At 28.3% G+C, this 27381-nt stretch overlaps 2 protein-coding genes and 3 pseudogenes across 2 annotated transcripts in view; 3 read left to right on the forward strand and 2 right to left on the reverse strand.

Annotated features, from left to right (window-relative positions):
• The window catches only part of LOC149894961 (uncharacterized), a 273741-nt pseudogene that overhangs the window by 209791 nt on the left and 36569 nt on the right, over positions 1-27381 (forward strand).
• The window catches only part of LOC145182165 (uncharacterized), a 233601-nt gene that overhangs the window by 143808 nt on the left and 62412 nt on the right, over positions 1-27381 (reverse strand). Inside the window, exons 18-19 of the mRNA XM_090076750.1 lie at positions 25693-25980; positions 23502-23522 (exon numbers count right to left, since the gene is read on the reverse strand). Coding sequence (XP_089932876.1) covers positions 23502-23522; positions 25693-25980 — 309 coding nt within the window. The remainder of the gene's footprint in view (positions 1-23501; positions 23523-25692; positions 25981-27381) is intronic.
• The window catches only part of LOC149894967 (uncharacterized), a 195445-nt gene that overhangs the window by 100593 nt on the left and 67471 nt on the right, over positions 1-27381 (forward strand). The gene's annotated exons all lie outside the window — the stretch shown is intronic.
• Positions 7027-9521, forward strand: LOC149894971 (uncharacterized; annotated as a pseudogene).
• Positions 20866-22326, reverse strand: LOC149894972 (uncharacterized; annotated as a pseudogene).

Raw genomic sequence — 27381 nt, forward strand, 5'->3', positions numbered from 1 at the left:
ACGATAGTTCGTCTGACTTTTTTTTTCCCATGAACTTTGGGAAGTCAGACGAGAAAACTTTGGTTATTTAAAAAAACGAATAACGGCGAAATATAATTACGTTTTGCAGGTTTAAGGAAGGGGGTAATATGCCATTGCTGAGAGCTTTTAAAGCTTCTTTTTCGTAATCCTTCAAAAGTTTAATAAGAAATAAATCACAAACTTTTTTAAAAGCATACTTTAAATTATCTTTTTCTTTTGTTATACTGCTGCTGAATAGCACTGATAATTTAACTAAATACATTTTGGCGTAATGTAAGATAAACCCCCCGAAACTTTACGATATTTCATTAAGATCAGAGAAAAGCCGCAGGAACATATTTGTTCCGGTAGATGAAAAATTGCATTAGCGCAAAAACCAAAGTTTTCTCGTCTGACTTCCCAAAGTTCACGGGAAAAAATAGTCAGACGAATTATCGTCTAGTTTTATAGATGTTTTATTTTATGATTTGCCAACTACGAGTATTCTCGTAGTTGGCAAATAAATGACGCCAACTTACAACGAGAATACTCGTAGTTGGCAGCGAAAGAGTTAAAATGTCAACTGGATATTTTAAGCATTCATCACTTTTTGAACAAAATTGTAATTCACTTAAACAGCATTTGTTCCTTTACTGCTTTGCCATTTGAAAGATAATTGTAAAGTAAGTGAAGAGCTTCATCACAATTCGGACATTAATCACCATTTTATTTTCTTCTCTGAAGGTTATTTTGATTGCTATGGAAACAGCAGGAATTAAATGACCCAATTTATACGAAATCAATCAAAATGATTGGGCTTGAAAAAAACCTTGATTCGAAAACAACCGAAAATTTCTAGAAACAAAACATGAGCTGATTATCTTCAGCAAAAGTCATTTTTTTTACAAAAAAAAAAAAAAAAAAAAAAAATTTAAAACTGTTGTCCTCCTTCGAGAGTAAAAAAATGTCCACCGTTCGAAGCTTTTAAAAATTCGTAAAGATTTTGTTTTTCGATTTTCTGAGTTCCAATTTTTTTTTTTTTTCGTTGACATTAAAAAAAACTTTCCGTTCTAAAAAATGATCGAATCTCATCTTAAAAACTCGAATATTTTTTTTCATAACAGTTACCATTGACGACAACAAAAAAAACAATCTATTTCTTAAAATATTTCCATTATTATAATATCAATACATAAAATTACACTGTATTATTATAATTCCGTGATTTTTTGAAGTTTATTAAAACATCAAATTATAATATTACAACAGTTTTTGAAGTAAAAAACTCTCAGTTTTAATATACAACAAATATTCGCAACAAAAACTCCAAATAAAAATGAAATTCTTTTCCATTTTTTTTCCACCTTTCATGTTTTAAAAGAAAATTGTTTTTTTCTTTCTAAAATTACTTTATATTTCATTTCATAAATAATTCTCACATTATTTATACATTTTAAATATTTATTTAACAAATTAAAAATATTTAAACAATCAAAAGTAATTCTTATCACTTCAACTTTTTCAACGCTTCGATGTTAAAAAAACTTTCTTGTATTACATATACTTTTTACATATTTACATTTGTATTTACTTTTTATTTAACATATTAAACATTTTTTCGTGTTTCTTACTTTAAACTCTTCGATGTTATCAAACCATTCTCCACGGTACCTGATCATCAACTTCTTGAATTTCAAATCACGAAGCCATTCACAAATGTCGTCGATGAAGTTCGTGTCGTCGTGAAGGACAAGATTTAAGTTTTCAGCGAGTCGAATCCATGGAAGGAAAAAACGTTCAAACTCGTTAATTGATACGAAAGTATCACTATTGATGCTTATTAACAACTGCTCAATCTTATGTGTCGGTGTCCATCCATCGATCTTCACTGGATGACCTAACGAGACACTACGAACGTTGGTCGAACATAAAGTGATAAGTTTTTTCTCATCCTCGGATAAAATGTTTTTCCAAACACGTAATTCATTCAACTTGCATCCTGCGGCAGAAAATTTCTCCATGAAATATTTCTCATGTGAAACTTCATGAGCAGTTTTTTCATCGCTTATATCAATCCTCCACTTTTTTTCTTCGATTGATTTTTTCAAGTCCTCGCTAATTGACGCCTGCGCTTCAAAGAAGCACTTGATGAATATCTTTTGAGTGTCATCATCATCTGAAGAAGAAGAAGAATAACAACATATTAATATTATTATTAATATTTATTTGCAACAACAGTTACTCAAGACAATCAACTTTAAACATTTTGAAAACACGATATCGTGTTTAATAAAAGTAAAACGGATATGATTTTGTATATCGAAGAGATTAAAACAATCCGAAAGATCACAAATCAATTCCAAAAATACTTTTTATTTCATAAATATTTACTAAACAAATAAATAAGTTACGAAATACAGAACTAAAATATTTTATGAAACTTGTCGTACGCCGTTTTCAAACTTTAGTCGCGTTACAGCCAATAGAAATACGAATAACAAATAAGCCAATCAGATGCTTACTCAAAAGCATTGAAAGAGCGCGCAAATTGATTTAAAAGTCGCGTGAGATTTTTGATGCAAAATGATTTACTTTTGAAATGAGATAAAAACATTTCGCTTTCTATTTCTTTGCTTTAGTAACGAAAAATATTAAAAACTAAACGAAAGCACGTCAATTAGAAGCGGTAAAAGTGGATTAAAATGGTCAAAACGGTTAGAAAATACATTTTTAAAATTTTCAAACGAAAAGTATCGCATAAGAATTTCATGGTCACCTACTTTTAAACTTTCAAACTGGTTTTGAAGAGAAAAAATATCAAATAATCTTTTTAACAAAACCAAAAAAACACAATTTTACAACTTTAATTAAATAAATACTACGTCATTGTTTTAGCTGAACTTTTAATCGCTTTTTACCTAAAATCTCAACTTAAACAAATATATTATTATAATAAATTATTCTGCTTAAAATTAATTCTAACATTATACATAAGAATAAAATCATGAACACTTACTTTTTTCACACCGCTCGTTCAGAAATAATTGTTTACAAGAAAATAAATAAAGTTAGCGATTTTCATCCGTAAAACAACTCAACTCCTGCGGCGATGCTCTCGTTTGAAAAACGTTCGTTCGCTCATAATGGTTTTTGAAAATCCACCAGAGTGTGAAAGTTTCAGTTGTAATTGAAAATTCGAATCAACGTTCGAATTTTCTAATACAACTTAAAACCTCATTCTGGTTTAATTTTGTGGAAGCGTTTAAAGTTCTGTTAAAATGCAGTTAGAAATCGTTCTCTTCACTCTAATTGTCATGATTAGGGTTTCTCTAACGGGATCCCGGAGTTAAAAACCATCCCGTTTTCCCGGAATTTCAATGAAATTTCACGGGAATCCCGGTAATTTTTTAAAACATATTTTAAACATTTATAAAGATTTTAAAAATAATATTACTCAAAATTTGAGTACTAATTACTTCCTTTTCCATTTTGTAAATTTCTATAAAATTAGGAAGATATATTATAAAGAACAATTAAATCACCAAGATTTTGCAGTTTTGGTTTGTGTCTAAAATAGATAAAATATTATTATTGAATTTGATTTATGAATAGATTTGATTTACTTACTTAAATTTTATATGTTGTAACTTACAGCATATAAAGCTTAAATAAACAAACCAAATCCATTTATAAATCAAATTCAATAATAATATTTTATCTATTTTAGACACAAATTAAAACTGCAAAAAACTAGTGACTAATCTAATAAATAATCACAATTGCAAGAAATTACAATGAATAAAGGGGAGTCCCTTATATTTTAAATATAAAATAACTACGGACAAGTCACAAATACTTGTACGTGCAAAAAAAGTAATTAGTTACGCATAAAAGTTGAAAGTTAGAAAGAAAAGTAATTAGTTCCGTTAAGGAAGAAGTTTGTATGTAAAAAGTGAAATAAGTGAAAAACCAAGTAAGTGAAGTTTAAAATATATGTTTAGTAATTACAACTAATTTAAAATAATTTATCTACAATCAGCACACTAATTCGGGATTTTTATTGTAAGTAATATAGTTTTATATTTTAGTATATTTTATCTATTTAATTTATAGGATAATGAATATACCGCATCATGTCAAGTGGATCTAAGGCAAGGCAAAATTTTACCAAAGAAAAAAACACAGAATCTGCCACTTGTAATTTATGTAAAACAACAACGTGTAAAGGATTTTCAAGTGGTCTTCTTCGTTATTTAAAAAATCTTCACATGGAAGCATAACCGCCGAGAGGGGGAAGGGGGTGGACGGGGAAGATTCCCGGGGTCCCGCGTGTGCACAATCAATTTTTTAAAGTAATTTTTAAAATATTTAGATAGTTTTGACTTTCAAAAGATTTAATTAACTTTTATTTTTCATTTTCAATGACCTAAGCACGCTTCTTTTGGTCCTGGGTATGTAATTGATCATAAAGAGGGCCTCTTAAGAGAACTTCCCCGGGGCCCGAAATTTCTTTCGGCTGCTATGCATGGAAGTCAAAATTGAAGAAACGAAAAAAAGACCAAACGAAGAAACAAATTTTGAAGTTAGAAAAACTCAACCTAAAATTACGTCATTTATAAAAAAGGAATCTAAGGTAAGTATGGGTATTAAGGCCTACCTAACAGACTTTTGGTCATTTAGGCTTTAAAAATTAAGTTTAAAAAAATATTTTCGATTACTGCTTAAGATTAATCATTCCTTGATGTAAAAATCTTATCTGCATATTGAGGAAATAATTATAACAAAAGTTATTCATGTTTTTGTAGCATACCTTAATTGGGCGTTATTACCCCCTTATGGGGGTAATAAGGCCCATGTAAAAAATACAAAAAATAAATAAAGAAAAACTAGAAAAAAGTTTGGAAACATTCTTTTAATGCATAGTTTATCTCACATTTATAAAATAATAAGTAATCTTGCATATTTATATACTTTAAAAGAATCAATTTTTTATACAACAGTGAATAACAACAGAAAATTAAAAAATTCAATAAAGAAATGTTACAAAGAAAAACATTATTCTTCGCAGAATGGACATACTAATTCTTCCTCATCTTCAGAATCATACCCCATGCACCCCTCGTGGTACCATACTTTACATTTACAACATTGTCGCATACTTTCTACAGACTTGTGCTGGCATAACAAACAAAACCAATCATTCACATCCACACTTGCAGACTTACTTTTCTTTGCACTTGGTTTTCCTTTGCCTTTATTCTTTTTATTAACAGCTTTAGAAGTGGAAGATTGAGAATAATCTTTTTTCAGGTCTTTAGAAACATTTGCTTTTCCTTTGCCCTTATTCTTATTATTAACAGCTTTAGAAGTAGGAGATTGAAAATCTTCTTTCGTTAGGGCTTTAGCAACATAGTTAAAACTTTTTTTGCGACCGATCATAGCCATATTTTTCTTTTTAGCAGGACTCGGCATTAAATCATTGAAACTTGCATTAAGATTAATTTCAGGTTGATCGACTAAAACTGTTGAGGGACTGGGTTGGGTGACTGAAGCTGGTGATTTTTAGTGGGCCTTATTACCCGCTTTGAACCTGTTACGTTTATCGATAATGTATCCTTTTGTTTCAACACTTGCATAAATATTACATGATGAGTAATGATAACGAATAAGTACTTAATGCAAATAAATGCAATTGAAAAAAATAGAAGCTTTATAAAATATTTTAAAATGTAAAAACACGTATCTTAAAAATTAGACTTCAGCAATTTTTGACGAAACTAACAAAGAAATCTTGCTTTGTCGAACGCGCGGTAAAGAAATGCTGATTTTTTTTGCTGCCAGTGATAAAACCAGATAACTCTAATATTTTAATGTCGAAAAAAAGTTTCACAATTTATTTTTTCCCTAACTTTGGATTAGTGGGCCTTATTACCCGCCGGGCCTTAATACCCATACTTACCTTATAGAAGAAGTTGTTTCAAAATTTGCGGCTGTAAATGGCTTTTCACGGTGCATAGGAACATACTCTAAGACCTTGCAACACATCCCCAGAAGTTTTATTTTTGATTATCATTAGAAAACGTTTCCTCATTCAAAAAACGTAAACGACAACTTTTTTTAGTGGGGGGCTGGGGAGAAAACACATATTTTAGGGCAGTGCCCAGGAATTTTGTTGTTCAAGATAGGTAACTAAGAAGCATGTAGCGTACTCAAATTTATAGTATGTTGATACTGGTAGCAAATGAGGATGACTTGCAAAAAATTAGGGTAATTGGAGCTAAACCAACCCCGCCCCGATCCCTAACTGCCCCCTTCCTAGAACTACGTCTCCTTTAATCGTAAAAACTTTTTTTTTGTTCTATCATAAACTAGATCAAAATTCATCGACAGATTTCAAACTTCATCAAAAAATCTCTTTTCGTTTAAGATTTATAACAATGCAAAGCTTAAAATTACCCCCTGAAATAACTTTAAATGGTCTCAACTTTTAAACGGAAAATTTTTTTTTGATGTAATTTGAAATCTGTCGATGAACTTTCATCTAGTTTAATAAAAAACAAGCAAAAAATTGAAATGTGTTTTTTGGAACCATACCCTGGGGGGATTTGGGGGATCTTCTCGAACACCACAAAATCGAGCCCAAGCCCCATATTTAGATTTTCAGAAATGTTTGTGATAGATTTATCAATTTTTTTTTTTAAAGTTTTTAAAAATTTTTGTTTAACAGTGAAATTTACAGACGGATAAATAATTTTTATTACTTTCTATTTACATTTTTATTGAAATAAAAACAAACCAAACCAACCTTTAATTATTAACAATTAGTAAAAGCTAGCAGTTGCTAATTGTTAACAGTTGCATAATAACTCTTTGCACGCGTTGATATACGAACTGAAAGCATGTTTTTAGCCGTTATAGTGACATGTGTTTACAGCCATTATATTGACATTTGAGTGATATGACCGACATATCATTCTAATATTATCAATCCATATCAGAAGTTTTTATTTGAAGCATTCATTTAAAATGCCTTAACATGCAAAAGAACATTGTGATTTTGTAAAAAAATTTTGCATTTGCTGCTTCAGGAAAGGCACGGATTTAAGACCAATAAATAATCCTGAAACAACTTACTTAAATCTAAATAAAAAGAAAAATGACTACTCAAACCTTATCAAAACTATATTCTGGAAAGATTATTCAGCGGATAATTCTAACCTTCCTACCATGCTTTGCTCAAAATGTAGAAAAAGGCATGCAGGGACTGATCCTTACTTCATTATGCGGCCGTTTTATGAAGGTAATTATAATTATATTGATGTTTAATTTACTTCATTTAAAATTTAGTTTCGCTATTTTAGTTATTATAGTTGCTATACATGTGCTATAAAATTTAGACCTGAATACCAGAGTTAATAGAGGGAAAAAATGTGAATGTTTTATTTGTGAAAATGGGCGCAAATCAAAAATGGAAAAAGTATTGGCCCCTATGTGTTTCGGGAAAGCTTGTTTATCAAGGAGCTGAAGATGTTTCAAACAAACCTGCAGAAAGACTAGTTTGTCAACATTGCTATGCCCAAGTGGGACAAGGAATTCCACATCCCTGTACGAAATTAGAAAGACAAAAGAATTTGACTGCCATTGTAAAATCAACATCCCCAACAACGCAAGGAAAAGTTCTGTCCAGCTCTATCAAAGATTTCAGCACAAATGTCTCAGAGAACACCTTAGCTTTGAAAACCGTTGGTCCGAAGCAACTCGCTGTCTCTTTCGGAAAAACTGAGGTTAAGAAAGCTTTCTTTTCTTTAGATAAATTGAACAAACTTCAATTAAAACTACATTCCAGGTAAGTTTTTGTTGCTTAAAAATACTTTTAAAAATAAATTTGTTATGAGTTTAAAGCCAATTTTTGTGATAACTTTATTATGATTTCTAAGTAATCGCAACATGATTGAAGTTGCACGATTTCTGAGAAGTGAGGCAGGACGAAAAAGTGTGGAATCTGGTTTCAATATTAAACTGATTGAGAACAACGAAATAATCGGAAAATTATTCAATTGTGATAAACTCCCATTGCTACTAGAATTAAAGGAAAGCGAAGAGGTAAGTAAACTATTTCCAAAAAAATATTTTTATAGCTAGATTGCAATTTGTATAATTCATTTTGATTTTTTATGAATGTATAGTTGGTAGAAAAAGATACTCCTATTGTGTATTGCAATGACATTGAAGAACTCGTAGCAATGGTACTTCATCACAGAAGTCAAGAAACAAATGATGTTGATATCAAATTAGGTGTAGATGGAGGGCAGGGATTCCTAAAAGTTACAGTCAATAACCCTAAAACCAGAGTTAAAAAATAATAAAATTCCAGAGAAACTGAGCAAGTGTGACGGATATGTGTGCAAAGATTTTAAAGATTCAAGCGTCCACACACTATTATATTGGCCATTTTGCCTTCATTGAACGAAAAATACCGTAATTTGCGGTTAATATTGGATAAGTTAAACATTTCATCCTTAGATTAGACAGTATCTGAAGATCTAAAGGTTTTGCTTCAAATGGTTGGAAAACAAACTGCAACATCAAAACACCCTTGTCCGTATTGCATGACGTCATCTCCTGACTTTTAAAAAGCTGATCATTAAACTCTAGAGTCATTGTGTACATTGTACGACCAATGGATGGCTGATGGTGCAAATTTAAAAAGTACACTAATGTTGCTAACCCCCCTTTATAAACAGGCAACAAAAACAAAAAAATACTAGAACTTGTAAATATTCCTGGACTACATATACTGCTAGGTGTTGTAAACAAAATTTTAAAAGAGGTTGAAAAAAATTTGAAAACAAGGAGTGTGGGTTACAGTTTGTTAACCAATACCTGTCTAAAATAAACATCTGCAGAGTGTCCTACCCAGGGCAGCATCGTTTGGAAGGCAATGCTTGTCATAAATTGCTTAAAAACATAGACAGCTTTGAACTGTTTTTTCAAGAGTTTAGTCTTGGAGTTTCCGCTGCCAAATATATTAAGGTACTTAGAGAACTTGAAAAAATAGTCCATGGTTGTTTTGGAAAATCATTAAGCTCCACGTATGTTAAAGATCTAGAGGAGTTCTCTACGAGCTATAGAAATCTAAGGGCTACAATTCCTTTGAAGGTACACATAATTGAGCAACATGTTATTGAATTTATCAAAATGAAAGGTGGAGTTTTTGGTATGATAAATAACTTTTAAATTTGATTAAAAATAATTTATAATCTTAGTAATTAAATGGTCTATTTCAACAGTTGAATAGTAGAATCTGCATAATTTACGACGAATATTTATTAAATAAACTTGCATTTCTTTTGTGCTTCTACTATTCTATAGGCTTAGGTTACTGGACTGAACAAGCTCTCGAATCCGTTCATCAGGAATTCAATCAATTTTGGCGAATGAGAAAAGTTGGAGAGCACAGCCCAAACTATATAGAGGCGCTGAAAAACGCGGCTGTTGCTTACAGCTACAAGCACTTTTAAAGTAGCTTTCTATTTGCAGGAATGTAGTTTGTAAAAAGTAAATTGTCAAATCTCCTATGAACAAACTTTTAGTATGACTTTGAAATGTAAAATATCAATCATAATGTAACCATAAAAATCAGAGTTTATTTTTTTTTTTTTTTACTGTAATAAATAATTGTAGCAAACCCTTCTCCACCCCTAATAGCCCTCCCCAGGGAATGGTTCCTAAAAACACTTTTCAATTTTTTGCTTGTTTCATATTAAACTAGATCAAAGTTCATCGACAGATTTCAAATTACATCAAAAAAAAATATTTCGTTTAAAAGTTGAGACCATTTAAAGTTATTTCAGGGGGTAATTTTAAGCTTTGCATTGTTATAAATCTTAAACGAAAAGAGATTTTTTGATGAAGTTTGAAATCTGTCGATGAAATTTGATCTTGTTTATGATAGAAAAAAAAAAAGTTTTTACGATTAAAGGAGACGTAGTTCTAGGAAGGGGGCAGTTAGGGATCGGGGCGGGCTTGGTTTAGCTCCAATTACCCTAATTTTTTGCAAGTCATCCTCATTTGCTGCCAGTATCAACATACTATAAATTTGAGTACACTACATGCTTCTTAGTTACCTATCTTGAACAACAAAATTCCTGGGCACTGCCCTAAAATATGTGTTTTCTCCCCAGCCCCCCACTAAAAAAAGTTGTCGTTTACGTTTTTTGAATGAGGAAACGTTTTCTAATGATAATCAAAAATAAAACTTCTGGGGATGTGTTGCAAGGTCTTAGAGTATGTTCCTATGCACCGTGTGCTGCTACAAAATGCTCAAGAAATATCAATAGACCTTTATGTCATTATTAGAATAGACTTTAATGCCATTCACAAAAAACAGCGTTTACAAGCCGAAAGGTGCTTTTCTCATAAAAATGGAAAAATCCTCTTCAAATAGTTAACTAAGAATTATTCAAATAAATGAGTTTAAAAGTTATTTTCAAAACTGTCATTAAACGTAGACAAAATTTAATATTTTATTTCTCAATCCTACTAAAGTTGATAATTTATACTCCTGTTGCTTTATTTGCATTATTTTATCATCAAATATAAGATATCCTAAACATTTTCTATATATTGAATGTTTAGACTTTAAAACAGGAATGGTCACGGTGCTGCTACTAGGTGCTTTGGAGTTTAAGGATGGGTTTAAGGATATACATGCATATCTACATTATGAACACGCGTTGCTTAGTCTTCTATCAGCTGTTAATAGTAATGTGAGGAAGCTAATTCTAGTAAAACAAGATGCCGTTTAAAGCAATACCACCCAAAGACATTAATTAATATTTTACAATAACGAATAAAAAATGAAAAGACGCCAACGCCCAAAAACATTAGAGCCGATATAAAAAGGTGGAGTGAGAAATATAAAAAGATTAGAAGAGAAAGATTAGAAAAAGAGTCTGAGGGTCGAAAAGGGTCGGAGAAGATGAACGGGGTTCGATAGGTGAACGGGGAGATACAAAACAGAAGTGTAAGTTGAAGTTAGAGTTAGTTGGAGTCAGTAAGTGAATGCTGAATAAAAAAAAGAAATACGAAAGGAGTTTTGATTGATTTTATAAAAGGAGTTTAAAAGATATAGCATATATAATTTTAAGTGGAGAAATTTTTTATTAAAGATTACGGAACATTAAAAGAAAAGAATTATTATTATTAGAGATTTAAAGGAGAAATATTGCGCGTAAAGAAAAGTACGCGCGTATTTTAATACAATTCAGAGTGCTACCATTACACAGAACCAATAGGCATCCCCACTCACCTTTAACCCAAACCTCCTAACCTCTATCAAAATACCCAAAACCCCATCCCAATTCCCCTAAATATATTGTCAGAAGAGATAGAGTAACACAACAAAACCCCGCCTCACAGTAATTGTAAATATAGTAAATAAACGGGCAAATAGGATAGGTCAGGCATAAAGAATGTTTTGAACATAAATTTGATGAAGACAAATGAATTTTTCTTTCAATTAGGATTCGTAGAGCGAATAATATCCAGTATGATAAAAATGTATTTTTAATGTGTTGTTAGGGACGACTAACAAATCTCACTCGCTGACAGAAATTGGTGTCATAAAAACTGAAACACTTTAAAGTTTTGAAAATAAACACTTTAAGTATAATATTTAGTTCGATTATAATATAGATATTAATAAATTTATATCAAGTTGGTCTGTGACTATACAGAAATTATCAACACTAGAAATTTCTTAAAATTTAGCCTGCAGGGTGGTTCCACAATTATTTAGTGATTCAGAGAGACCACTACCTGTAACTTTAGTGATTGCTAAAAAAAATAGCAACGGCTTATCAATAACTTTATTACTTTTACTTATCTTCCAACATTCTTTTTTAAGATCTAAAAAAAAAACAATTTTTTTTTGTTCAATAAAAAAATTCGCAAAAATCTACTAAATAGTAAAAATTTCCTTTCCCAAAATTTAATATTGTTTATTAGCAAAACTAATATTTTCTGGCTGTTTCTTAAGGATCAGTTTAAGCATAAAGTTAAAGAATAATTGAGCTCTAATTATTTTAACTACTTTTCCAAATACCAATATCTTTAATAGTGATATTTGAAAACACGTTTAAATTCTTATTGGCTGTATTTATTTTTTTACAGCGTACTCATTTAATTATTTGTCTTTTAATAGATTTAAAAAATCTAAAAATTCGACAATAAACTTAATCTGCAACCTGATAAAAAGAAAACAGAATTTGCTGACAAAAAGAATGAGATGGAAAGCAATTTTCTATAACAACAAACATTTAAAGAATAAACAAAACAATAGATCTGAAACAATAGATCTGAAACAATTACAAAAACAAGAGTTATAGAAACTTAGGTTCGTCAGTGAAGATTCTATTCTAAAAACAGGATTGGTTACGGTGCGGCTTCAAAAAGCTTAAGAAATATCAATAAACCTTTTCAACTCTGTACAACATCATTGAATATTTTTCCTGAAAAACTAACATCGAATAACAACCTGTTCAACTAAACTATATTAAAAAGTTGCCAAATATTCTTTTTGAAATTTACAAAAAAAAAAAAAGACATTCTATTTTTCCTTTCACCCATCATGTGTAAAATATAAAAAAAGATTTCTTGAAGGAACTCTCAAACAAAACTGAAACATTTAAACTGTTATATTTAAAACCTTTTTTGAACTCTTGTTATGTTTTCAGGGGAAGAAACTTTACGATAAATACAGCCCAGTTTGAGTTCAGATTCGAAGCGTCGGTTTTAAAGGGAACAATTCAGTTCAACAAGTCGATAAAAATACAGAATAGAACTGTTAGGCTCGAAACAAACCCCATTTGAAATGAAAAACAAGTTGAAAACAGATTATATTTTTTGTTAGCGAAAACTGAAATACGTGACCTCAAAAAACTAATCAGTATTGAGTTAAATTACGATAAAAATATAGTAGCTACTAAGCTACTTAGCTCAACTGGATGTGCTTTCCTCAAAAGCATTTATATAAAATATTGTATTACACCCTGTTATATAAAAAACAGTGTTTACAAACCGAAAGAGCAGGGATGACAGCGATTAGTTTACTTTAAGTGGTAAAGTTTTTTTTATCGTAAGAAATTGTTTAAAAGAGAAAAAACAACAAGAGACTTCGCAGAGAAGAAAACAAAGAGCTAAAACCCTGTTCTATCAATCTATTTTAACCTAATATCCTTTTTTCAAGTGGTGCTTTCTGTTAGCAATATTCGAAATCGAACATATTTTGCAACTGAAACATTATGAACTTAAAACCGAGATGAATGCAGCGATTAAACGTCAAAAACTGATGTTGAACTTAAAGCGTTTCTAAGGCTCTAATAGCTCTGAGTGATTGCTTTTAGCTGCAATTTGACTAACGCAATTTTTTTTTTTTAATAAATTTAAAAAGTCAATATTAGCAGGTGCTGTTGAGTTTAAGGATGGATATGTTATGAACATGAGTTGCTTATTTTTATATTAGCTGTTTACATTAGATACCCATATTCTTAGAGCAACAGTTTACATTAAGCATTTGTTTTCGTTACTATTTTCGTTCAACCAAGCAAAATGATTTTAAAAGAGCTGAGGATAATCGGAATCTTATTGCTGCAGTCATTTTAGAGATACTAATGAACAGGTTATAAACTCCATAAATTTGCTTTGTTCACTTTGATCATAATTTGACATCTCTTTGATATAATCAGTTCGAAATTAAAATATTTTGATAAATCGCGAGGTTAAAATTATTTTGTTTTATCTACAATTTTAAACGTTGGGAGAAAATGAGTTATTAATTTTAGTTAGAAATGATTACTTTTATATATTATATCGTGTTGTTTCGTTTACGTTTTATTGATAAGTACTACATAGCGTTTTGAATAAATTTTGATAAAAGCTACTCGCTTTCAGAGCATTTTCTTATAATTTGCTATCTATTTGCTTAGTTACCAAATTATAGCATCTTACTTTAATTCAACGAGAGGTAAATTAAGATTTTCAAGCTTTTTTAAACACATGCACGGCGTCTTCTCCATTCTTAATTAAGTATTGATGAATAGGAAAAAGGTGCCCACAGCTTTACGTCTTACGGGAAGACAGAATGTTTCAGTTTAATGAAGAACAGGGTTAGAAGGGTGCAATTTTTGATTTAGAGGGGCTGCTATGTTTTTCTCTTTTCTTAATTTTATGTGGTTTTCCAAAATTAAGTCCCTAAATATATGGAAGGATTTATTTTTAAAGAAATAGATATTTCTCACTTTAGTTTCTTATTTTTTTCCCCTCTTCTTATATTTTAAAGGGAGACATTTCCGCAAAACTCTACAGGTGAAGAGGTGGGTGGGGGAGGGGTATTTTTAGAGAGAGAGAGAAGTTGTTTTGACTAAAGTGTTTCGATTAAACTTGAATAAGAAGTTATAAGGGTGTATTGCATCTAGAGTTGATCAAATGATAAGGCCGAACGAAGGCGATTTCCGAAGTCTAGTAAAGTAAAACACAAGTGTATTTGATTCTATTTCTCACACGAAAAATACTTCAATTAATGTTTACAGTTTCAAACTTATTAGAAAAATGAAATTTTTTCAATATAATCATTTTTCAAATTTAAATAATTCTTACTATTAAATGGGTAAATAGGTACTCGAAGGAAGGCTAAAAAGAAAAGGGCAGTATATAAAATTTTATCTAAGAAAAAACTTCTTGTTTAATGAAGAAAGAAGTCGGAGGAGAAACAAATTTAAATAATTTATCCTATGCCCAGCAAAAATTCAATAAGTGAAACTTATGTTTTGGCTTAAGCAATAAATACTCATTCCGAAGTGACAAGGAACCCAAATTTTTTTCCATATTTCAATTGTTATTGTCTTGTAATAATGTTGAAAAGTCAGATTTGGTGTTTTTGTTATACTTTAATAATACTTTAAAACGCTACCTGCCTCTGAAAAGCTTATAGATGTCTTTTTTCACATTAAGATATTTTTAATTTATTATTATTTTTTTTTAAATAGATTTTAGAATTTAGAAGCAAAAAACAGATTTTTTTCAGTAAACAAAAAAGTAAATGCTTTTAGAAGATATTCATATTTCTTGACATACTAGTCAAAAAAAAAACATAATATATATCCACACAAAAAAAACTCAGCTATATATAATTCTGTATGTATGTATGTATGTATGTATGTATGTATGTATGTATGTATGTATGTATGTATGTATGTATGTATGTATGTATACACACTAACATACATATATACAGGGTGGCGCAAAAGTTTCTAAACTCTGGTGTCTTGAAATAAAAACTCAGAAAAAATTATTGCCATTATTTGCAAAGCCAAAAATCTACAAAAAAAACTTTCACACAAGTTTTGTAGTTCTCCCATTCTGGAAATTAGCTGGTCTTTTATTCAAAATCTTGGTTCTTTAAATACTTTATACTTTAAATAAGACCAGCAAGTTTCCAGGGGATTTAGGTTTGGGATTTAGGTTTGGAGAGTTTCCTGGCCAATTTGTTGAAACCTTTATGAGGTTCTCTTAAATCAATGCCATTGCATTATTTGATATGGTAATTTTCTTCATCTTTCATTTAAAATGCATTTTTATTATTCATAGCTTCTTTATAAGCTGGTAAAATACGTTAAACATATAAATCACCATTTGCAGGGACGTTTTCATTAATAAAATGAAGCTGAGTTTTTTATTGTGTAAAAACTTTAGTGCCACCCTTATATATACAGTAATGTGCAAAAGATAGTAGCACCTAAGAGTTTTTTTAAAAAATGTACACTTAAATAAATATAAGTAAATAATATTGATTTTATCTTAAACAATATCTTGGTTTGATTTTTATTAAATTAAACTAAGATATTGTTTAAAATAAAGCTATATTTATTAATTTTAGTAATAATTATGTTAATAAAACAATTTTTGTATTAATATTTTTTAGATGGTTTCAACTTATATCATTTTTCACCCACTTATAATGTTTGTTCATTTATTAAGGACAAGGATCAACACTTGAAATTGATTACATCAACCACTGTACTTTTTATTATTTTGTTTAAATTTATTATTATTAAATATTTTTTAATTATTAAGAATGTGGAGAAGAATTTTTAGTTACTGTTGAGCTCTCGTGTTAATTACAGATTTTTTCGTCTAAAAAAAATTTTTTTTTTCAAAAGTTTTGTTTTATAATAAAATTATATTGTGCTATAGTGAAGTTAAAATAGCCAAACGTGTGAATTGTTCGCGAGCGTCAGCTTAAAAAATAGTTAAGAAAACATAATGAAACTGGTGATGTAGTGGATAAAAAGAGGTCTGGTCATCCAGGTAAGCTTACACGATAAGGTAAGCTAACGCGATGAACAGTTTTTAAAAATAACACCGCTACAAAATCGCAAAAATAAGCGCAGAACTCGTTTAAGATCTTAAAAGAGCAAGTGGAACTTTAGTACATGCATCTACTGTGCGATGATCTTTATTAAAATCTGAATTAAAAGGCTGTGTAGCAATTAAAAAACCTTTACTACGCAAATGTAATGAAGAAAAAAGATTGAAGTTCGCCAGAGAGCACAAAGAACGGCAGAAAAATCAATGGGACAAGGTATTGTTTACAGACGAATCTAAATTACAAATATTTGGGACAAATAGAAGTCAGTATGTTAGGTGAAGAAAGGGAGAGGCATTGAAGGAGCCATGTCTTGCATCAAAAATCAAATATGGTGGAGGGAACACTCAAGTTTGGAGGTATATTTCAATAAAAGAGGTAGGGGATATTGTTAGAAAAACGGAAAAGCTTACAGGTGAAAAATACAAAAATATTTTACACAACCATGTGCCTTCTGGACGACAACTGATCAGGGATTATTTTATCCTACAACAGGATAACGATCCCAAACATACTTGCAAATTAGTTAAAAATTATTTGCCAAATCTGCAAGAGGAGGGAGTGCTTCAAACCATGCTTTGGCCTCCTCTGAGCTCTGATTTGAACATAATCGAACATGTGCGGGACTACTTAGACAGAAAGAAGATGAAAATATTGCCAACAAATGTAAATGAGCTTTGGAATGTTCTTAAAGAAGAATGGTACAATATCTGTATCACATTTATTGAAAATCTATATAAAAGTATAAATAAAAGGCTCCGAGATGTTATTATAAAATCTGGAAAAAAGAACAGAAAAACCATAAAAGTAATTAATGAAAACAAAAAATTGCATAAGAAAATATATAATCTAAAAGAATAAAATGAGAGGAGAACTAAATGACTGATAAAAATTAATTATGTTAAGTCCTAAAACTATATGTTAATAAAAACGAAAAAAGGCATTCAACTGAAAAACGTGTTTTAAATAATTAATAATGATCTGCATAAGTTTAGTCTCTTATCTATTTGAAATATTAAATCTTTTGGTGGCCATCATTTTTTTGTTGCTTTTTTTCAGTTAACTGATATTTTTATTTTAACAGAGACAGTAACCATATTTAAAAGTTATTCTTTAACTTACCAATACAAAAAATTAAATTACTTGAGTCATCTGGAAAAGTTAAAAACTTTAAATATAAATTACAAATCAAATGAAGTTTTCAATAATAAAATGAATCAAAAATTGAATCTAAATTTCTTTAACACTAGTCATGAACTTACCTAGCACAACATGAAGCAAGGAGTTTCTTTCTTCATATATAAAAAAAAAAAAAGAAAAATCAATGCATTTTCACTACAATTCACAAACATGATTATCAAAGGAAGCATAAAACTGGTTCTAAAACTTCTATAAAACTTTTCATGAACTTACCAAACATGGAGTTACTTTCCTTCTTTGAAGTTTTTAAATTAGCAAGCAATCTCAAAAAAGGTCCTCCATTTTCATTTTTCAGACCACAGATCATTGGCAAGCAGCTTCGCAATTTTCTATTAAAAAGAATCTCCTCAGGACTCAAATTAATGTGTGCATGTAGTGAAACACAAAACTCCATCAAAGTCAGGTGAACAAACTGATATTGATAACCAAGCTGTGACTCAACTTTTTCAATGAAACCCAAATCATTACTTTCAATGTCACCAATATCTTCAAAATAATCTTCCATTTGCTTTTGAGAAAAAATAAATTTGCTTTCATTAAACAAATGCCAAGCAACTTTACAAACTTTTAAAATCAATTGCTTGCTACTCTCCTTTTCCATCAACTTATAAACTGGTTCATTGTTTCTGTTTATATGCTTTTGCAAAAAGTATACAAATATACAACAATACAACTCTGTTGTACTGAGGAATGAATCAGAACCACTGAGCATGGATGAACCGATAACTGTACACATTGCTGATAAGTAAAAAGGGACAGATGCCATTGCTTTAGCAATCCGAGATGAGTTAAGAACATCTTTTATGGCTTTTTTTGCATTTCCAACTCTTTCTACATACTCATTTATTCCAAGGTCATTAAACCCCATTATTTGAATGGTCAATTTCTCCCTACATTCTGTCATTTTATTTTTATATTGTAATATAGCTCCAACTCTTCCAGCAACAACACATTTGTATTTGTGAAAGTCCAAAATATCTGCTAACACATTAACAATGGGATGATTGCCTGGATTTAGAGAACTGTGATTTATTAATTCATCCAAATAAGCAAACTCATCCAAACCATCTATCACAAACAAAACAGAACAGTGTTCACAAACATCACATTCTTTAAATACATTTTTGTAGAAAACTTTTAGTAACTCGTTTATGCTAACAATATTTTGATATTGGTTTAACTTTCTACATTCAAAATAAATAACAAGATCAACATTTTCCCATAAGGTATTACTGGCCCAGTCAAGTAAGCATTTTCTGAGCAAACAAGTTTTTCCAATTCCAGCAATACCAGATATCAAGAGTAAAGGTAGTTCTTTTGAGAATACTTCATAAAACTCAATTGGTTTGTAAGTTGTTTGTTTGTGAAGGAACAACTCTAGCTCAGCAATATTTAAAGTATCTCTCTCTGTATCATTTGCATCAACTACTGTCATTTCTACAAATTTGTTTAAAAAATCAACATTAGTGGGACTTATTACATTGTGCTCAAGTTGATCCATTTTTCCATAAGTTGCATGATAAAACTTCTTCAGTGCTCCACACATTTCTGAAAGAACATAAGTATAAAAAAAGTGTTTGGTGTGAGTTCAGAATAGAAAACTTAAAATTAGAATTTGAATATAAGCTTACAGGGGATTTTTAATACACTCTGATATCCAAAAATACACAACCAACAGCATTTTTTTTGTTTTTTACTTAAATTAAATCAAAAAAAAGTTTTATTTAAAAAAAGAAACTTTTTTTAAAATCTTCGTTTTTCAATGGAAAGGTATTAAAAGCAAAGTTGTTATAGCATCTAATGAAAAATTTAAGATTGTTAAAAACAATTTTAAATATAAAACAATAAAAGATTTTAAAAAGCCAAGTTTTAATGGTTTTATAATTATTTTGTATATAATGTGTTTGTGTGTATATTAATCATTCCCCTTGTCCTTCTTCCCTATTTCCTGATCTTATCACACTTTTTAAAGTCAACTTTATTATATGAATTTTAAGCCTTTATTGTGTGACCAATTTGCTTTGGAGGCTGTTTTTGTATATTCCTTTTTTTTTATTACATATTAACTTATTATAAAGTTATTCAACTGAATCAATATTATTTTTGTTGTTATTAGTACTTTTAGTGATTTTATTATTACTGTTATTATCATTATTATTGTATCAACAATAAAAATGATAATCATAATAACAATAATAATAATAATAATAATAATAATAATAATAATAATAATAATAATAATAATAATAATAATAATAATAATAATAATAATAATAATAATAATAACAATAATAATAATAATAATAATAATAATAATAATAATAATAATAATAATAATAATAATAATAATAATAATAATAATAATAATAATAGTAACAATAATAATAATAATAATAATAATAATAATAATAATAATAATAATAATAATAATAATAATAATAATAATAATAATAATAATAATAAAGACAGTAATAACAATAATAAAAATAAAAATGATGATGATAACATTAATAATAATAAAAACAATATCAATAATAACAGCAACAATAAAAATAATATTAACAACAAATATTATTAACAACAATAAAAATAATATTAATAACAATAAATATAATTACAAAAATAATACCAACAACAACAGAAATAAAAATTTTTACATTAGCTATAGGGTGATTCCATGTGAATACATCCAATTTTTTTTGAAAATGCAACCCTAAGTCTCAGATTTTGCTGATTTTTAAACCACTTAAAGATTTTAGTAAATTATGAACATCCTGAAAATTTTATCATGTAATTTCGATCGGTTCCTAAGATATAGCTATTTAAAGTTTGCCTCCAACCAACAAAAATCCGCCATTTTTAAAAATGGTTTTGGTCCTAGTTTCTGTTATATGTGTGTTGGAAAGCTGAAAATTTGTACCTTTACATATTTTGGGCCCACCAATCCAATGAAACAACTTAAAATATTTAATAAGGAACATAACACCTAAAATTTAAATGTTTACCACAATTTTACTGGGGCGAGTCCAACCACAAAAATGCCGATGTAGCTCGATTTTTTTTTTTTTAATTTTTTTTTAGAATTTGTTCTGAATAGTTAAGTTATAGTTATTACAAAGATTTGGAGAGTGGTCTTTTCTAAAACAGAAATAAAAACATGATCAAATCTACTTAAATTTAGTGCTTAAAAACAGGTATTTTGATAAATTAAACGAGAAAAAAAGGGTGTAATTTGACAGTTTTGTAACTGAAACTGTTTTGGCTACATCAAACTGTACTTTTAGTTTTTGTTGACTAGCTGTTTCTGTAATTTTATAGAATCTAATCCTAAAATATATTGTTTCAAAGGGGGAGATTTTATAAATGCAGATGTATATTGCAAGTTTAGTTGTTTTTTTCAGAGGTTGTATTAAATAGTTTAGTTGGAGTTATTAGAAAAAATCAGATTGCAAACTTAAAACAGAAATAAAAACACCTTCAAATATACTTAAATTTATTACTGACAAAACATTAGTTTCATATTTATCAAACTAATACAAATAAACTTAAAAAAAAAGGCTCCAAAACAAATAGAGCACATGGAAAGAAGTTCAAGAAACAAAAGTAATATATAAAATTTAAAAATTAGAAACTCAAAAAAATTAAAATTTATTAGTTATAGCGTTATAATCATTCACATTAATGTTATATGTTCGCCCTGATTTTGTTGTTGGGACTTTGATTACTGCAATTAAAATTAACAATGGTACCAACAGATATCATCTATCTGTGGCCAAATGAAGTTTTGAGAAGGACTGTGAGGGTGCATAAACTTAATTTGAATATCATTTGTAGTAATATCTATCACTGTAACCATTACTATCTACCAAAAGGAATCGTACTTGCATGCAACAAAATCATTTAGATTTAGTACAATTGCAATATCAGACATTACTGCTTTTGACAATATAAATCTGTCAACACATTGACGTTTGCTTTTTCTTTTAAAACTAATTTCAAATTTTAAAATGGGTATGTAATTATGATAACTTCTGGTACCTGGAACAGTTTTTCCTGTTTCAAATTGCTCCTTTAGTTGCTGTTGCCTTGAATTAACTGTTTCTTTGGTAATTTTATAAAAAATGATTGTGTTTATATTGGTGATGCAAAACTCAAGCATATCATCAACATTCAATATTTGGTTTTCAAACTTTTGCTGTTATTCTTTTAACAGTACCACCTATGCCATCATAAGTGGATTTTCCATGGCTGGTTGCAAAAAACTCCCATTCAGCTTTAATCTTGAAATCTTCCTTATGGTGGCATAGATTTATAAAGTTTTTATAGTTTTTATAATGAGCAGAACATCCATCAGAAAAATAATAAATTTTATTGATACCAACTAAATGTTCTTTAATGTACTCTACAATTTTCTTTTGAATATCATACACAAAGCATGTATCATAATCATTGTCATCACTTAAAAAACAGAACGACTTATGCTGAATATTTGTTTTAGAAATTTCTTTTAAATATATAACAACAGGATGTAGTGTATATTATTGTTTATTCCAATGATAACTTTGTATTTCATCCTGTATAACAAATTGATAGTTCACTGCAAAATCTGGCTGTATAATACATTCATTGTAACCTAAATTATTTTTTAGCTCCTTCAAATAGCGAGTTTAGCATTTAACAATATATGAATGTGAAGTTAGTTAATGTGAGAAACAACAATTACACCTTTTTTTCTCGTTTAATTTATCAAAATACCTGTTTTTAAGCACTAAATTTAAGTAGATTTGATCATGTTTTTATTTCTGTTTTAAAAAAGACCACTCTCCAATTCTTTGTAATAACTATAACTTAACTATTCAGAACAAATTCTAAAAAAAAATTAAAAAAAAAAAAATCGAGCTACATCGGCATTTTTGTGGTTGGACTCGCCCCAGTAAAATTGTGGTAAACATTTAAATTTTAGGTGTTATGTTCCTTATTAAATATTTTAAGTTGTTTCATTGGATTGGTGGGCCCAAAATATGTAAAGGTACAAATTTTCAGCTTTCCAACACACATATAACAGAAACTAGGACCAAAACCATTTTTAAAAATGGCGGATTTTTGTTGGTTGGAGGCAAACTTTAAATAGCTATATCTTAGGAACCGATCGAAATTACATGATAAAATTTTCAGGATGTTCATAATTTACTAAAATCTTTAAGTGGTTTAAAAATCAGCAAAATCTGAGACTTAGGGTTGCATGCCCTGGATGTTTTCACATGGAATCACCCTATAAGTAAAGGTAAAGAGAAGCATCAAGATAATACTGAACTTGTACAATTATCTCCCACCATAACTCCAATTGAATGAAATTATGATGGCAGATCATTGCTGACATTAAATGAGAAATTTTCAAAAAAATAGATGTGATAAAGAAGAACAGTTTTTTAAAATCATTATTATCATAAAAAACTGCATAAAAAATAATTGAAAACAACCGCAAAAATGTTTAGAAAAAATTTAGCATAACTTTTAGTTTATTTTTATGTCACTTATAAAACCCACAAAAATCTTTTACAATTGGCTTGTTTCTATAAAATGTTTGGATGTTCTAACAGAGAAAATATTTTGAAGAGGCCATCTGACTTTAACACACTTTCTTAGTTTGTAAGTTTGGATATCACAACTCCTTTCAACTTCATGACTTTTTCAGAAAAGGTAACAATTTCACAACTAGCTGTTTCTAATCTTTTGAGATTTGCTTGAGATTTTAACAGGTGTTAGAAGGAAGTGATAAAGTCTTTGTAAAATTTTGTCAACTACTTTTTAATTTTACATAGTTCATTATAACTAAAAAATATTTTATTCAAAAAGTAATTTGACAGTTGCTTACCATCTTTTTGCTGTTCTGCATCTGGAAAAAAGAACAGAAAAACCATAAAAGTTATTAATGAAAACAAAAAATTGCATAAGAAAATATATAATCTAAAAGAATAAAATGAGAGGAGAACTAAATGACTGTTTAAAAGAAAAACTGAATAGATAAAAAACTAAAGGAGTCTTTTACTCAAATGATTATAAATATAACTTTGAATAAAATTTGAATAAAGTTTTTTTTATAATAAATACAAGATTTAAGAAATGAAATCATTTACCAACATTGAACTTAAACTAAATAAAAAGTAACCATGACAGTTATTCATTAAATGTATTAGAAGAATTATCATATACTATATTTTAAAAAAAACATCAGGGGAATCAAAAGACTAAAAAATAACAAAAAAAGACTAAACAAATCGATACAAAATAATAAATAAAAACAGTCTTCTACTGAATTGGAATAAAAAATACAAACAATGTAAAATCATTTAAAGTTGAATCTCATAAAAACTAAATTTAAATTCAAACAAATAGAAATTTGATACTTTGCAAATTAAAACATTTATGTAAACAAATAAGCAATTTAAAACTTCACAAAACAAAACCACATTCAGGCAACAACAACAATAGCAACAACAACAACAATAATAATAATAGTAATAATAATAATAATAGTAATAATAATAATAATAATAACAATAATAATAACAATAATAATAATAATAATAATAATAATAATAACAACAATAATGATAATGATAATAATAATAATAATAATAATAATAATAATAATAATAATAATAATAATAATAATAATAATAATAATAATAATAATAATAATAATAATAATAATAATAATAATAAAAATCATCATCATGATGATGATGATGATGATGATGATGATGATGATGATGATGATGATGATGATGATGATGATGATGATGATGATGATAAACAAAAACAACAAGAAAATAACTAAAAAAGTAGCTATTAAAAATATAAGGTCAGAAAATTACAACTTAATACCACAGCTATGCTATTAATTTAAGCATCATAGAAATTAAGCATCAACATTTGGTTTTTTGATTTTAAATGAATAAAGTACAAATTTCTATAAATATCAATCTTTTAAGATAAATCAAATTTTAGAAAGTTTACTGAAGTTGGACTCTTTATGTGCTTAACACACCCAGGTTTTTGGTGTGACTGGTTTACATTCTTATGTAAAATTGTTTTGGATGAAATTGGTTTTGATTGAATAGCAACTCTGCACAGTCTTTAAACAAAATAACAAGGTATTTGAGATATTGCAATTTTATTCTGAATTAATGCAACTTTGTATGTTTAAATATATAAATTATTTTTAATATAGATTTATTTGAAATAATTTACACATAAATTTTCATTTTAATTGGCATAATTTGATGAAAATTGAAAAATCAACGCTGATATCAACGGTTGTTGTTGTTATTATTAAGCATCATGATGCTTAATAGAAATTTTTTTTTAAAAATCAAAATTTGAAACGAAATGACTAAAGTAAGACAACATTTTGCTTTTCTGAAAAAGATTGAGCTAATTGGATGTCTTAAGTAAAACATGCTTTTAATCGAACACATAAATTAAAAAACCTGGCAACTTAAAGAACACAAACAAAAGTACACATTTTTAAAATTATAAATAAACCAATAATAAGGTGATTATCTCTAGCCATACATATTCTTGGTAAACTTATTAAAGATTTGGGTTTTTCAGCAAAAGAACAACATAACAACAAGATAATGCCATGTCTTTCAGCAATAATTGACTAAGATTGTTTATAACAAAAGAAAATCAACACAATGACTTTGACTGCAACAGCCTATACCTTAATGGCATTGAAAATTTGTGGGCTTGGTTGATTCAAAAGCTTGCAAAATGGCAATTATTCAACAAAAATAATTTGATTAAAAATATATATTTAAAGTATTTTACTTTTTCTAACAAGGATTAAAAATGCTTCTTCAAAGACAAGAGTTATTTAATTGTTAAAGATAATTATTGAAAAAATTCAATAATTTAACAAAAACAACTTTTCAAAAAGAAGTTTTCTTGAAATTTTTTTTCAATTTGCAATTATTATTTTGAATTATTATTTTGAATTATTATGAATTATTATTTTGAATTATCTGAAGAGAGACATACAAAAACTACAAGAAACTCACCCAATAAGGTTATATCTTGTAAAACATCATTTCTTCCCATAACTTTCAGAGAATTCTGAATGCATGTTCTGTAATCATTTGGATGCTGTTGGTAAAGTTTCTTTAAGAAAATTTCAATTTTACACTTTCCTCTCGTCAAATCATCATGACCTACTAGATCAACATCCACATCATGATCTATTTGATCATTAACAGCATCTACATCATTAAAACTAGTGTAACGTGCAAATATTTTCCACTCTAATGCCACTTTATCTTTTAAAATATTCACTACTTTTGCATCCATTCCTAAATAAAAATTATTTATCACCTGCTATACTATGAATACTTTAATCATATGTATGAGCTTCTTTTCAATAAATTTCAATCAACAAACATATACATTCTAATGTGTTTCATTACCAATTTTAGTACTGGTTACAAAATACAGAGGTTTAACTGATATTAGAAACCGCTGAGTCACAGCTCTCATCAGCATGAACTACTTGAAAACGAAACAAGAGGCAAACAACTTAAGTTTGTTAAACATTATTTAAATGAGGGACTGAATATCAGAACTGAAACTAAAAAGTTGACATCAATACTTTCTCCTGTACCAACCTGTGAAGAAGATGAGTAACAACATTAACAGTTGTTACCCATTAAACCTCGTATGTCAAATAAAATGATTTCAATCCTAAAATGTTTAATTTACAATAAAATTCAATTCGAAAAATCTGAAAACTTAGCATGTTTAAGTCTTGTCTATGGACCAGGAAAGAAATGATACTGATATTGTCGTTGTAACTAGAGTTTACACTGAAGAGAAAGAGCAATCACCACACTAAGTGAGCTTAAAACGTTGCTTTATCTCTTTTAAAAGCCACTAATAAAAATTGACTTACATTTATAAAGATTCAAGTGAAGATTCAAATATAACTTAACAATACTATTGGTGTATATTCAAGTTCTGATACTGCCAATACAGGAAATAAACAGTGAGACTCCAGTCTCTATTTACATAAACTTTTCATTTTTGGTACAAAACATTACATTTATATTATATTTATATTATGTTTATATTATATTTATATGTAATTCTGTTACAGAAAGTTCTACAACATTTAATGACGTTATGGATTTAATAGTTTTAATAGTTTTTACCAATGAAAACCAAAGAATTTTAAATATGTGTTTGCAGTTATTTATGACAATTTTTGAAGGTTATTTTAGGAAAAGCATACGGTATAAATAGAGGAGAAAACTACATTATATTATATTTATATTATATTTTATTTATAGATAACAGTGATTTCAATTTACAACAGTTGTTATGTTTTTTGATGAGATTGATACTATATTAATTAGTAACAGTTGTATTAAATGAGTGACAGTCATCTTTTACTTACGGATAAAAATTATTTTACTTATTGAAAGTTATATATATTCTAAAAAAAAAAGTTATATATATTCTAAAGTAAATTTGAATAGTTTTCAAAAAAAAGAACAAAAAAAAAGAAGAAAAGCAATAAGATTATTTTTTTAAAATTCCCATTTTCCTTTTTTTCTTTTTTCTTTTATATTTAATAAAATTTGAAGATTGAGTCAAGAAAGAAGCTAATTGTAAACACCATTCAAATTGGCAACAAACAATACTTCATGCAACATAACATAACAGCAATGCACTCTTATTTTATAGCAAAAGCACCT

Source organism: Hydra viridissima, unplaced genomic scaffold (assembly GCF_058129835.1).
Source record: "Hydra viridissima isolate aposymbiotic clone 2 unplaced genomic scaffold, HvirCarnegie_v1 scaffold_1, whole genome shotgun sequence".
Classification (NCBI taxonomy): Eukaryota; Metazoa; Cnidaria; class Hydrozoa; order Anthoathecata; family Hydridae; genus Hydra; species Hydra viridissima.